Genomic DNA, 11384 nt, shown 5'->3' on the forward strand with positions numbered 1-11384 from the left:
CAAAAAATGTTGAGTCTGAGGTTCTCAGCATCCTGTCAGTGACTTCTAAGAAGTGCTGGGAAGATGAGCCCACAGGCTGATGTTCCCACATCAAACTGAAGGATAAATAGAGAATTTAATAAGGGTCTGCCAGCCCTACAAGTCTCTCAGCTCTCCCTCCCTGTCAGCAGATGGTGTTTAGGTGGAAAAGGCCATTCAGTTGCAGATATAAAGTTGATCTAGGTGATCTGGGAGAGTAGAATGTAGGTATTTTGGCTCCTGAATTTCAACTGTGGTCTTAATTAGCAGGGAGAAACAGAAATGAGTAAGAGTAGCAGTGAAGCTTGGCTCTGGGAATAGCACTGAGATACAGAAGCTTTCAAGAACCAAAAATTGAAGAGAGGGAAAAAGCAGCAGGGATTTTCCAAGCCAGTTCTGGGCAAGGAAGCAAGAATTCAGTAGAAGAGATGAAAGAGGAAGAGGTGGTTGCTGGAGACCAATGTTGGGATCTGATCTGAGGAAATGGATAGAAAAAGAGGTGAGGGAGTGGATCTAAATGGTTACTTGAAAAATGAAAGTAGAAAAGTAGGAAATCTTCTGACTGAGGAGTGAATATTCTGGCAGCCCTAGAATTAGTCAGAACCTAAATTTAAGTTATGTCAGTCCTCTCTAGTTCTGCCTCATGGAGAGGTTGCTCCAGTTCCCAGCTCCGCACGCTCTGCCTCTGCCCCCACATCCTCCCACCCACTGTTGACAGCAGCAGAAATCATTCTTTGCTCACAATAGAGATAAACAAGAGGAAAAGCATCAGCAATCTTCCCTAAACTGTCACATTATATGCCTGAGGCTTTTTTTGTTTCAGTTACAAACTGAAGGGATTCAGATCCAGAGCTCCCATCACGGGGATGTTTGTCATGTGGAAGTGGAGGAGTCTCTGTGAGTTCTTTTACTTACATGGAGTGGCTCAGAGGTGTTGCTGGGGGTTTGTTTCTGAGAGCAAGGAAGTCTGTTCTTTTAGAAACTGCTAGAAATCTCCAAAATTATGCAACTCCCCTGTAAAAAACTGCCAAATACATTGCACCATATTTCATAAGGTGATGCCTGCACCGGGTACTAAGCCCTGGACCTGCTTCTCCTGCAGGATGGCTGAATTTTTGTCCTTGTTTCTTGCATCCCAGCTGCAAGTTTTTTGGCTGAACAGTGCTTTTTTTCCCCTCCCCTTCTCTCTTCCTAGGTATTTCATTTCCCACAAACCAAACAAGACCTGGCAACAAGTGTTCTGGTTTGCCATCAGCATCGCCATAAACAACGCCTACATCCTCTACAAAATGTCAGATGCCTACCATGTGACAAGGTATAGCCGTGCACAGTTTGGGGAAAGACTTGTAAAGGAGCTTCTGGGCTTGGAAGACACCTCACCCTCCCATTGATGCATTCTTCTTGGTGGCCTAAGCAGGGGATGGAGGGTGAGCAGAAGAAGGAGAAGAAGAAACCACACCTGGAACGGCAAAGCGAGGAACTTTTGACACCACCCGTGCTGTCCTTCCCCAGAAATGCCAAGTGATGCTACTAGAAAGGGGGGGAGACTTTGTTCCTAATAGTAGCTGGATGTAAACATCCCTCCAGAAAGTGCTACTGGAAAAGCTGACACACACACAAAAAAAAAAATCATAGAATCCTAGAATGGTTTGGGTTGGAGGGGACCTTAAAGATCATCTCGTTCTGACCCCCCCTGCATGGGAATGCCCAGTGGGCACCTGTACACCAGAAACAGACTTCAATTATTCATCTCCCAGTCCTCTTTGTGGAAGAAAACCACCCAAGGGTCATCTTGTAAAGTTCCCCTGGGGCTAAGGGCTTGTCAGAAGCTGGCATAGCTCAGCAGTCTCAGGTGGGCATTACAGAAAACTTTCTCCCTTCCTTGGAGTTGGTTGAGTTCTGTCAGTTCTGGGACAAGGAAGGTGAGTGGGCAGCATGGGCTGGGGCTGGGGATGCCACCTCTGCTCTCCTCCCAGTGTGCTGATGAAGCTGGTTAGATCCACCACCACACCACTGAAGCAAGTGTGTTGACAAAAAAAACCTTCACAGGCAAGCAGCCAGCAACTGAGGACCAGTTAAGACTTTTTCTTGCCATATTTTTTCCCCCCTTCTTTGTTTTTATTGTCATGGGAGGCAGTTTGATCCCAGGTAGAATGCAGCAAAATTAGGAGAAACCAAATAATTCAGTGAATTTAAATTGGGAACACATGAGATGGATTTTTTTTTTTCTTTTTTAACCAGGATGAAAGATTTTATACACAAATAAACAGTGAGTAATACTGTAAGTATTAGCAGTGAGTAAACCAGTCAGTAATGCTGCCTCACATCTTTACTGCCATGGTCAGTGTACAGGTGAAAAATCAGAGCATAACAATCATTTTTTTTCTTGAGTTCACCTGTACCTTAAACTTTGCTTAAAAACCTGATGTAACAGACTGTTAAGTTTCTAGGAGCAACAATTTCTTTTCCTTTTGCAAATGTTGAGACTTTCTTGGTCCTTTTCAGAACTTTATTTGGCACACATTTAGCAGGAGACAGTAATTCACTGCTAGCAGTGTGTTTCCCATTATCCCTGCAGGGAATTCTATTGGAATTTTTCTTCTTAGAATTCAGGGTTTGTCAGAGCAGTTGTAATTAAGCAGATGACATGTTTAGCAAATAGCTTTGTCTCTTAAAAAAAAAAAAAAAAGAAGTCCAGTTGCAACCAGACCTTAAACCTTACCAAAAGAGAATGAGCCCAAAGAGTTCTGTTCTGAGTGATGCTGTGCAGGACAAGCATTGCCAGCAGTGGGTGCAATGCTGTGGTTTGGTGCTGATGGAATCCAGAGGCTGCTGAAACTTTTTTGCTGAAAAAAAAAGAATTCTGGGAGAAAGCGATGCTGGAAACAGGGGAGACTTGATGCTGAGGTAAAGACTGCTCTGACCTCTACACACTACTGATTTCAGTCCACAAAACTGTGGCTTTCAGTCCAAAAAACTCTTTAATCCAAAGGTGAGCAGGGGTGGACACCAACAGAATGGCATTAACTTACAGGGCAGAAGAGATGCTGCCCAGATACTGCCCAGAGAGCCAGCTGGTTTTAGGTCCCCAAGCCTGAAAAGTCCTACCAAAGACTGACTTGGGTTGATTCAAGAGGAATGGGTGAGTAAGTGAGTTCTTTACCAGTGTAAACCTCACCTGATGCTGTGTATCTCTCTTGGAAGAGACAGTAGCGGGTAACCAAGGTGAACTGGAGAGCTCCCCAGGTACCATCAGTCTGGGATGTGGAGCTGCAGAGCATGGAAATGATCCCAGAAAAAGAGCCCAGCAGGGGTTAGTGAATTATTAACTATCCCAGAGAGAATCTTTGCACTGACATCTTTCTGTTTCCACCAAAGTCTTTTATTTTCTCAGACTCTGACAGATCTCCCCTGGCTGCAGGGAGACCAAGGGGTTGGTTCTGCTTGCAGATCCCACGCTGCCCACCAGCTGCACAAAACAGCACTGGGTTTGCTGAGCATCCCTTTCCACCTCTCAGTCCCCAGGTTCTCCACCCAGGAAATGTGTGAGGAAGGACAAAACCTTGTGCATTGAGGTTCTTCTGCTCTCCAAAGGAATCAAGAGGTTTTGTATCACTCTGGAGCTTGGCAATGCCAAGCTGTTTGGCAGCCCAAGGATGGGTTCCAGACTTGTTATCCCTGCAGAGCCTGAGTGTGTGTGTGCATAGCTGGGTCTTGTCACTTTTCTAAGGGAGGGAAAGGAGCAAATGTGAGGCATGGAACCCAAATGTTCAGCAATATAAGCCCAGAGTTTCTTTTTGCATTATTATTTTTAAAGGAAACTCCACAGAGGTGCCAGAAGGCAAATGGGATTCTTGGTGTCAGCTCCCTGCTTCAGGCAATGCCAGCCCTGCTAGTAGAATTCTTAATTTTTTTTTTAATCTGGTTGTCAAAATTGAGGCAGTGAGGAAGAGTTTGACTGGATCTTTGCTGATGGGACAGCTTGGATGGGAGCCCAGCTTCTTTGCATCCACCTGGGATGCTGGAGCACTGGGAAGATGAAGGCATCCCCAGGAGCCTTGGGCTGGAGCACTGGGAAGATGAAGGCATCCCCAGGAGCCTTGGGGAGGTTTGCAGGAGCTCCTGGGAGCCACTTGGCACTTCTGAGGAGCAAGCACAGCCCTTCCCAGCTCTGCCATAGCCTCTGGAGTTGGATCTGGAGCCCTTGGCTAATGGCCACGGGGCTGGGTGGGCTCAAAGGCTCTGATCTAAGCCACCTGGGAGAGAAAAATGTTGGTTCTTCTTCAGGGGGCAGCAGGTCCAAGGCCTTGGAATGTTTAATTTTCCACCAATGTGTTGTTCATTGTGTGGATTTCCTGAGCTAAAATCATGAGGTCCTAGCTTTTTGCCTCAGGGACTGGGTCCTGAGTCGTTTTCCCTAGAATTGGTGTTGGCAGGGGATTACACAGTGGCTGACTATTACAGGGAAGATGCTTCAGTCTCCTTTGTAAAGGAGAAAAAAAAAGAAAATAAAACGATAGCTTTGCAATGAATTTCATTTTCTTAGCCTTAACCATCCACCCATCAACATTCCATAAAGGAGCAAAAATATTTATATATATTTCTATGTACAAAATGCCTGAATTTTAGCTCTCAAAGCCAACAAACAAAAGCCACCAAAGCATTGCCTGGATCCACAGATGACTTTTCCACCTCATCTTCTCCATTTATTGACTGGGAGTGGATAGGGTTGGGGAAAGGAAAGATTTCTCCTTGTTGAAAAAAAATATCCTGCACTTAGCTCTAGGTTATTACAGGTGAGGCAAAACAACTAAGGGGAAAATGGAAAAAAAAAAAAAAAGTTTGTTAACTGCAAACTGGCTTATTCAGATTTCATTCCCCACCTGCTTGGAACACTAAAGCTTCAGCCTAGTTAAAAGGGGAAAAAAAAAAAAAGGGGGGGGGGGAGGGTTAGTCTCAAAGTAGTGTGAGGATGGTAGTTATAATGTGTGTGTGTTAATTGTGAAATGGTAGCAAATTTGGGTGATTTTTGTTTTTTTTTTTTTTCCTTGGGTTATTTTTGTAGCCTTGAGACAATCTGGGTCAGAGCTGGGAAAACTCAGCAGTAGCTAAAATGCAGTGGAAATGCCAACCAGGTCACAGCAGACCATCTCTACATTATTTCAAGGAAAAAAAAGAAATGAAAGAGATTTGAAAAAGGAATGAAATAAAAAAAAAAAAAATGAAATAGAATAGAAGCTGGAGTAGACAAAGGAACATCAAGCCTCATTTCTCTCCTGCTGAGCTGAATTTTCATTCACAGGTTGTTCTGAAAACTGAAAAAAATCACTTATTTATGGTATGCAAACTTTCTTTCAAAGAACCAGGACCTTCAGTGAGACATCCTGACCACCTCCTATGCACAGAACTTCTTGGAGGAAATGTCTGTCCTGCCACAATCCATTCCTGGAAAGCATCTTTCTTTTCTCAGTGTGTAATATAACCCTCACTAAAGCTTAGAAACCACTGTGAAATGCTTTCCAGTGCTGTTGTCTCAGCTGAAAAATACTTCAAGGGCTTGCAGAAACTCTGCCACTTTTTCCTTCAGCCCATTTGTGCACAGCAGGGCACAAATTAAAGACCTTTTATCTCCCTTTTCCACTTCTATTCTCTAACCCCAACCCTTCTGCATTTACAAGGTAGTCCAAGAATCCAAATTTATTGAAGTCTCAGTGTCCCTAAAGGGCACAACTTTATTTTCAGCTCCTAGAGAAAAAAATAAATTTAGCTGTTTCCAGACTGACATTAAGGACAGCAACTCAAACCAGCACTTCCATCCTTCACCTCCAGCTTTTTTGGTTTGGGTTGGTTTTAGCTGAAGAGCTTCGGGGTTTCCTTTCCTTTCCTTTTTTTTTTTTTCTTTTTCTTTTTTTTTTTTCCTTTTCTTTCCTTTTTTTTCCTTTCCTTTTTTTTTCCCTTTTTTCTCTTTTTTTTTTCTTTTTTTCCTTTTTTCTCTTTCTCTTTTTTTCTTCTTTTCCTTTTCTTTTTTTTTTTCTTTTTTCTCTTTTTTTCCCATTTTTTCCTTTTTTTTCTCTTTTTTTCCATTTTTTCCTTTTTTCCCTTTTTTTTCTCTTTTTTCCCATTTTTTCCCATTTTTTCCTTTTTTTTCTTTTCTCTCCTTTTTTCCCTTTTTTTTCTTTTTTTTTCTTTTTCTTCTTTTTTTTTCTCTTTTCCCTTCCTATATTTTTTTAGCAGCCTGTCTTGAGCTGGTGAGTAGTGACAGAAGCCTCCAATAGCTCAGGCTGAGATTTCTCACTCAATCCCCTGCTCCTGGAGCTGATTTTAAGGATGAGTGGGGGATTCTGCACCATGTGTTCTACTCCCCACACAAGACCTACAAAAGGGCTTTAACCTCCTCAAACAGGAGTTTTCCCCTTCCCCATCAGCCCTCAAGCCAAAGGGGGTGAGGAAAGTGTCAAATGGAGTTCATTCTCCTGCTTTTCCATGTTCATGTTCTGCATTTTCAGACACTTCAGGTCTTAGGGTAAAATCCCTTAGGTTAGGGATTTTATCAGCACAGATCCCTTACTCCATACACACCTCAAACTGAGCTGAAAAGAAAACTGAATAAAAGAGGAATCCAGAGCTGAGAGGAAAGAATCAGAAGCTCTGCAGCAGTCCAGGAATCAAGGGGAAATTCAGCCAAAAAATCACTAAAGCTGACTTGAGAAAAGTCCCTGAGGCTTAGAGATGAACCATGAAGTTTTCCACCCATCTCTCTGGTGGAGTTTGGCCATTTCCCTGTTGCTGGGCTGAATGTAACATTGGTTGGTTGTAAAACCAGAGCTCATCTCAACCTGAGAAAAAAGAATGAAAGGAACATTTCCCAAAGGCAAGGAACATAAGCTCAAAACCTGGATCTGTTTGGCCTGACCTTAACTAAGATATTTTGCAGAGACAGATCAAATGCAAGCCCATCACCAGTGCTTCTTGGAATATCTGCTTTTCTTTCCCAAAATGACCTTTCTGTCCACTCTTATCATGAAAAAAAAATATTATTATTATTAAAATAATTATTATTACCGTTATTATCAAGAAAAGCCCCATTGTCATCATCTCATTGAAGGGGAACAGTTGAGAATACCTGTGCTTTGTGCAAAGAAGGTTTTTTCCTTCTTCTTTTGGGAAAAATCTTAGGGTCTTCAGAAATCTAACCCTGGAGAAGTTTCCTGCCCAGTGCTTCCTTTTTCTTCCTTCATCCCATGAATTCAGAGCACATCCAAGTCATCCTGCAGGTTCTTGGTCAGGCTGGAAGAGGTGACAACACAGAGTGGCCTTTTCAGTTTCCTTTTAGAGCATTAATTTGCTATTTTTGCAAACCTCAGATTGAACAGGGTATCACTTCTGAAGCCTGTACTCTTTGCAATCACTGTGAAGGTGTTGCCTGGATTGCCCCATCAGGGTTGAATGGACCCAAAACTGCTCCTGTGTGAATGGCTGGAACATTCCTCAGCTCTAGATTTAATTCAGGGAGGGGCTTTTGACATGGTCTAGGGAGATTTTTTTGGAGAGTTTTGGGGTTTTTTTTTGTTTGTTTTTTTTTTTTTTTAATCCCTTCCACTCTGATGGGTCTGGTGAACAGCTGTTGGATATCAAAAAAAAAAAAACAACCCCAAAAGGGTATCACAAAAGTGGTAAATCCCCTTTGTATCACTCTTCTGGAGTAATGATTGCTTGCATGAGATGTCAAGGTGCCCCATGCTGTGTGTAGTGCAAAAAAAAAAAAAAAAAAAATCTTATCCATGGAAACATCACCCTGCAAAGTGTCACTGCAACAACCCTTGGATGTGTGGGGGACCTGGATGGAGGACTTGGTGGGAAAGGGCTGTGGGGCCATGACATGAAGGAGCTGATTGGATTAAAAAAAAGGGGAGGGATGGGTGTAATTTGGCCTCCAAGCTCCTTGGAAAAATAAAAGACTTCTTGGCCAAGCTCATCACAGGTTTTACAGGGGAAGGGAAGATGCCAGACCCTACAGTTTGCTCCCAGCCCTGGCAATTCTTGTTTCTGAACTAAAGGCTTTCATGCTTCAAATATTTACAAATATTACAGCATGCATTGGACTTAAAAGGAGCATTTTGTCCTGTTTTCATGCGTTGCTTAAAAAAAATAAGCCTAGAAACCAAAAAAAAAAAAAAAAAAAAAGCAAAGCCCAGCACACCAGGTTTATCTGTCCAACCCCCAACTTCCTTGGTGTCAAAGTAATTTTGTGGTTTTGTTCTCCAATTAATCTGTGTCAAGGTGTATGCAAAAGGTGACTGCTGAACAACTGCTGCCACTATGAAACAGAGTTATCTGTTTGATGGCAAAGAAATCAATTTGTCTCTTGGACTTACTTCTGAACCCTGGGGTTTCATTTTTCTCTCCGAGTCAGGAAGCCAAATCTTTGGTTGTTCAGGACTGAAACTAAAAAATAAATTGATCCTCTGGGTCTGGAGTGAGATTAGAGATATTATTGGATATTAGAGACTTGAATTTATGTCAGAGATTAATCAGATCCCATAGAGGTGAGGCTAATCAGCACAGTCAAGGGGGCTTTGAAGAAGAGGAGGTTTGAGGATGCAGAGTTCAGAGGTTGGGCATGACACAGAGAGCAGCCAGGGGATCCCTTCCAACTCTTAATTTTCCAGCATGTGTAACCCCCTCCCTTTCTGCCTTGGAATGAACAAGAAAAGGCTGAAGTGTAACACAAGCAGCTGCTTTAGCAACACAACCCCTGCTTTAGCTCCATCCCTGGCCTCACTCCATGCCTTTCCTTGATGCTTTCAGCATCAAGGAGAAAAAAAAAAATAAAAAATCACTGCTGTGGGGCAGGCAGCTCCCAGTCCAAGGAAGCACCTCCTGAGGAACAGGATTTTGGACAAGGGATCTCCTCCTCTCTGTTTTAATTTGTTTTCAATATGCAAAACTTCCATCAAATGCAGTGAGGGTACCAGACACAGAGCAGAGCTTTCAGGATGCCTCCTCCCTTGGGCTGTGCTCAAAGCATCAGTGACTGCAGTTCTGTTGCAAAATTCCATCTTCTTTATCCTTCTAAAGATTTCCTTTGGAAAAGTCAGTTCTGGAGGTAAAGCATACACTGCAATTGCTTTTGGTTTGGTTTGCTGGTTGGGTTTTTTTGGATTGTTTGGTTGGGTTTTTTGTTGGTTTTTTTTTTGTTTGTTTGTTGTTTTTTTGGTTTGGTTTTTGGTTTTTTTTTTAAAGAATTTCTCAGAGCAATTTTGTATCAGCCAAGTCTTTCAGGAGCCCCAGGTGTGTGACTTCTCCATGGGAAGAGCCCCACACCTGGGCTTCTGCATGGGACAGGGAACTACTTTTGTGACACTGATTTTGTTCTACACAAAGGCACGCTTGCAATAAATTTTTACAAGTTTTTTGTACACCATGAGCTAAATTCTGAGTTCAAAAAATAAAAAAAAAAAAAAAGAAAAGAAATAAAAATAAAAAACCATGAATTGTGGCAACAGTAACAAAATGGATTTCTAGTATCACTGGGATATCTTGTCATGTGATTTTATTTCTTCAACAAAGTTTGTTTACAATCAACAAGTTTGAAATACAGTCAGATAACATTACTGGGTGCTTTTCTGCCTCTTTCTTTGCTGGGATGGGTGGGGAAGGTGCTTGGTTGTCCCCTGGGTGTGTAGGTGAAAGGATAACCCTGCTAAATAAATGATGGGTCCTTGCTTTCAGACCAAGAGGGGAAAACCCCACAGCTTCATCCAGCTCCTAGTGCAGAGGCATTTTCTCTAGAACTGAGTTTTTTCAAGTTTTGCAGTTTAGGAAAGCAAAGCTCTTCCCAACCCCCATGGCTGATGCTTCCCAGGCAGGGAGGGGGTGGCAGTCCCAGCTCTCAGCCCCATCTCTGCTGACCAGAACCAACCTTTTTTTGTCCTTCCTGCTCCTAAGGCAAAGCAAAAACCAGACCTCCTGGGGTCTTCACAGCTCCAAGTGGACAAATTCCCAGTGTAAAACTTTATCCACAAAGGGAGGGGAAACCTTGGAAGAGAAAAAGGCAGTGGGGGTGAGACTGGGTCTTTGTGAGCAACCCCAAGAGGGATGTCACAGAGCTGAAAACCAGGGGTGCTCTGGAGCATCCTCCAGGGAGGTGCTGGTGGGGCTCAACACTGACCTCTTGCTGGGATGTCTCCTGGGGCTCAGCTTGCTCAGGTTCAGTTCTGGGCCCCTCACTGCCAGAGGGACATTGGGGTGCTGGAGAGAGGGCAGAAGAGGGCAACCAAACTGGTGTAAGGTCTGGAGAACAAGACCTGTGAGGGAACTGGGACTGATTAGATTGGAAAAGGCTGAGAGGAGACTTTATTACTCCCTACAACTCCCTGAAAGGAGGGTGCAGGGAGGTGGGTGCTGGGCTCTCCTCTCAAGGAAATAATGATAAGACCAGAGGAAATGGGCTGAAGATGCACTAAGGGAGGTCTAGATGAAATATTAGGATTAATTTTTTATTGAGGACATAGCCAGGCAGAGGAATGGGCTGCCCAGGGAGGTGGAGGAGTCACCAGCCCTGGAAGGATTTAAACCCCATGGAGATGGGGCACTTCAGGACAAGCTCCAGAGAGCATGATGAGTTTCTTACTATTTTTTGGGGGGGGGTTAACTGGATGAGGTGACCCTAGAGGTCTTTTCCAACCATGACAATTCCACAATTTTATTGTTGGAGAGTCACCCTCAGGTGGCCATCACTTTGCTCCCTGGACTTGCCTTGGCCAGAGCTGTGTTTGATCAAGCTACAGGACCTGAGGTGTGAGGAGCAATGGGAATCATCTTTCCCACACTCATGGAATCAGCCAAGGAATTTCATTTCTGAACTGATGAAATCCAGGATGTGATGCACACACATCCCCCCATCACCTTGGTGCTGTCATTTAAACCTCTGCCATCCATCCCCATCAGGCCAGGGGCCTGCAGTAACCCAACCTCCTGTGAAATTATCCTCAGGAGACTTTGCAATTAATAATTCCAGCCACGCAGCCTCTCTTAATTAACCCAAACTTCATGTTCCTTTTGGCCATGTTTTCTAATATCCTGTTCCACTTGCTCCTCTCTCCCTGGAGAGGAGCAGAGAGGGATAAAAATGTCACTGCAGGGAAGGTGCCCCCAGCCAGCACTGAGTCAAAGCACAGAGACTCTTGAAGCATCTCCATCCCTGACTTTTCAGCACTTTACACAGGGTGAGGGATGGGAGCTCATCAGCCCCCTGCAAAGCAAAACCATCTCCAACCTCTTCAGGGATTGCTTCCACTCTCCCCTTTCCTTCAGTTAAATCCCAGGCCAGTTTCAGCTCCAAGAATCAAGAAAACAAAAGGTAA

General features: G+C 43.6%; 1 protein-coding gene across 1 annotated transcript in view; it reads left to right on the plus strand.

Moving 5' to 3' along the window:
• PGBD5 (piggyBac transposable element derived 5) overlaps positions 1-2710 on the plus strand; it is a 60599-nt gene extending 57889 nt beyond the window's left edge. The window contains exon 7 of the mRNA XM_071738925.1: positions 1214-2710. Within this exon, the coding sequence (XP_071595026.1) occupies positions 1214-1409 (196 nt within the window). The 3' untranslated portion in view covers positions 1410-2710. The remainder of the gene's footprint in view (positions 1-1213) is intronic.
• The last annotated feature ends 8674 nt before the right edge of the window (positions 2711-11384 follow it).

Source organism: Heliangelus exortis, chromosome 3, assembly GCF_036169615.1.
Source record: "Heliangelus exortis chromosome 3, bHelExo1.hap1, whole genome shotgun sequence".
Classification (NCBI taxonomy): Eukaryota; Metazoa; Chordata; class Aves; order Apodiformes; family Trochilidae; genus Heliangelus; species Heliangelus exortis.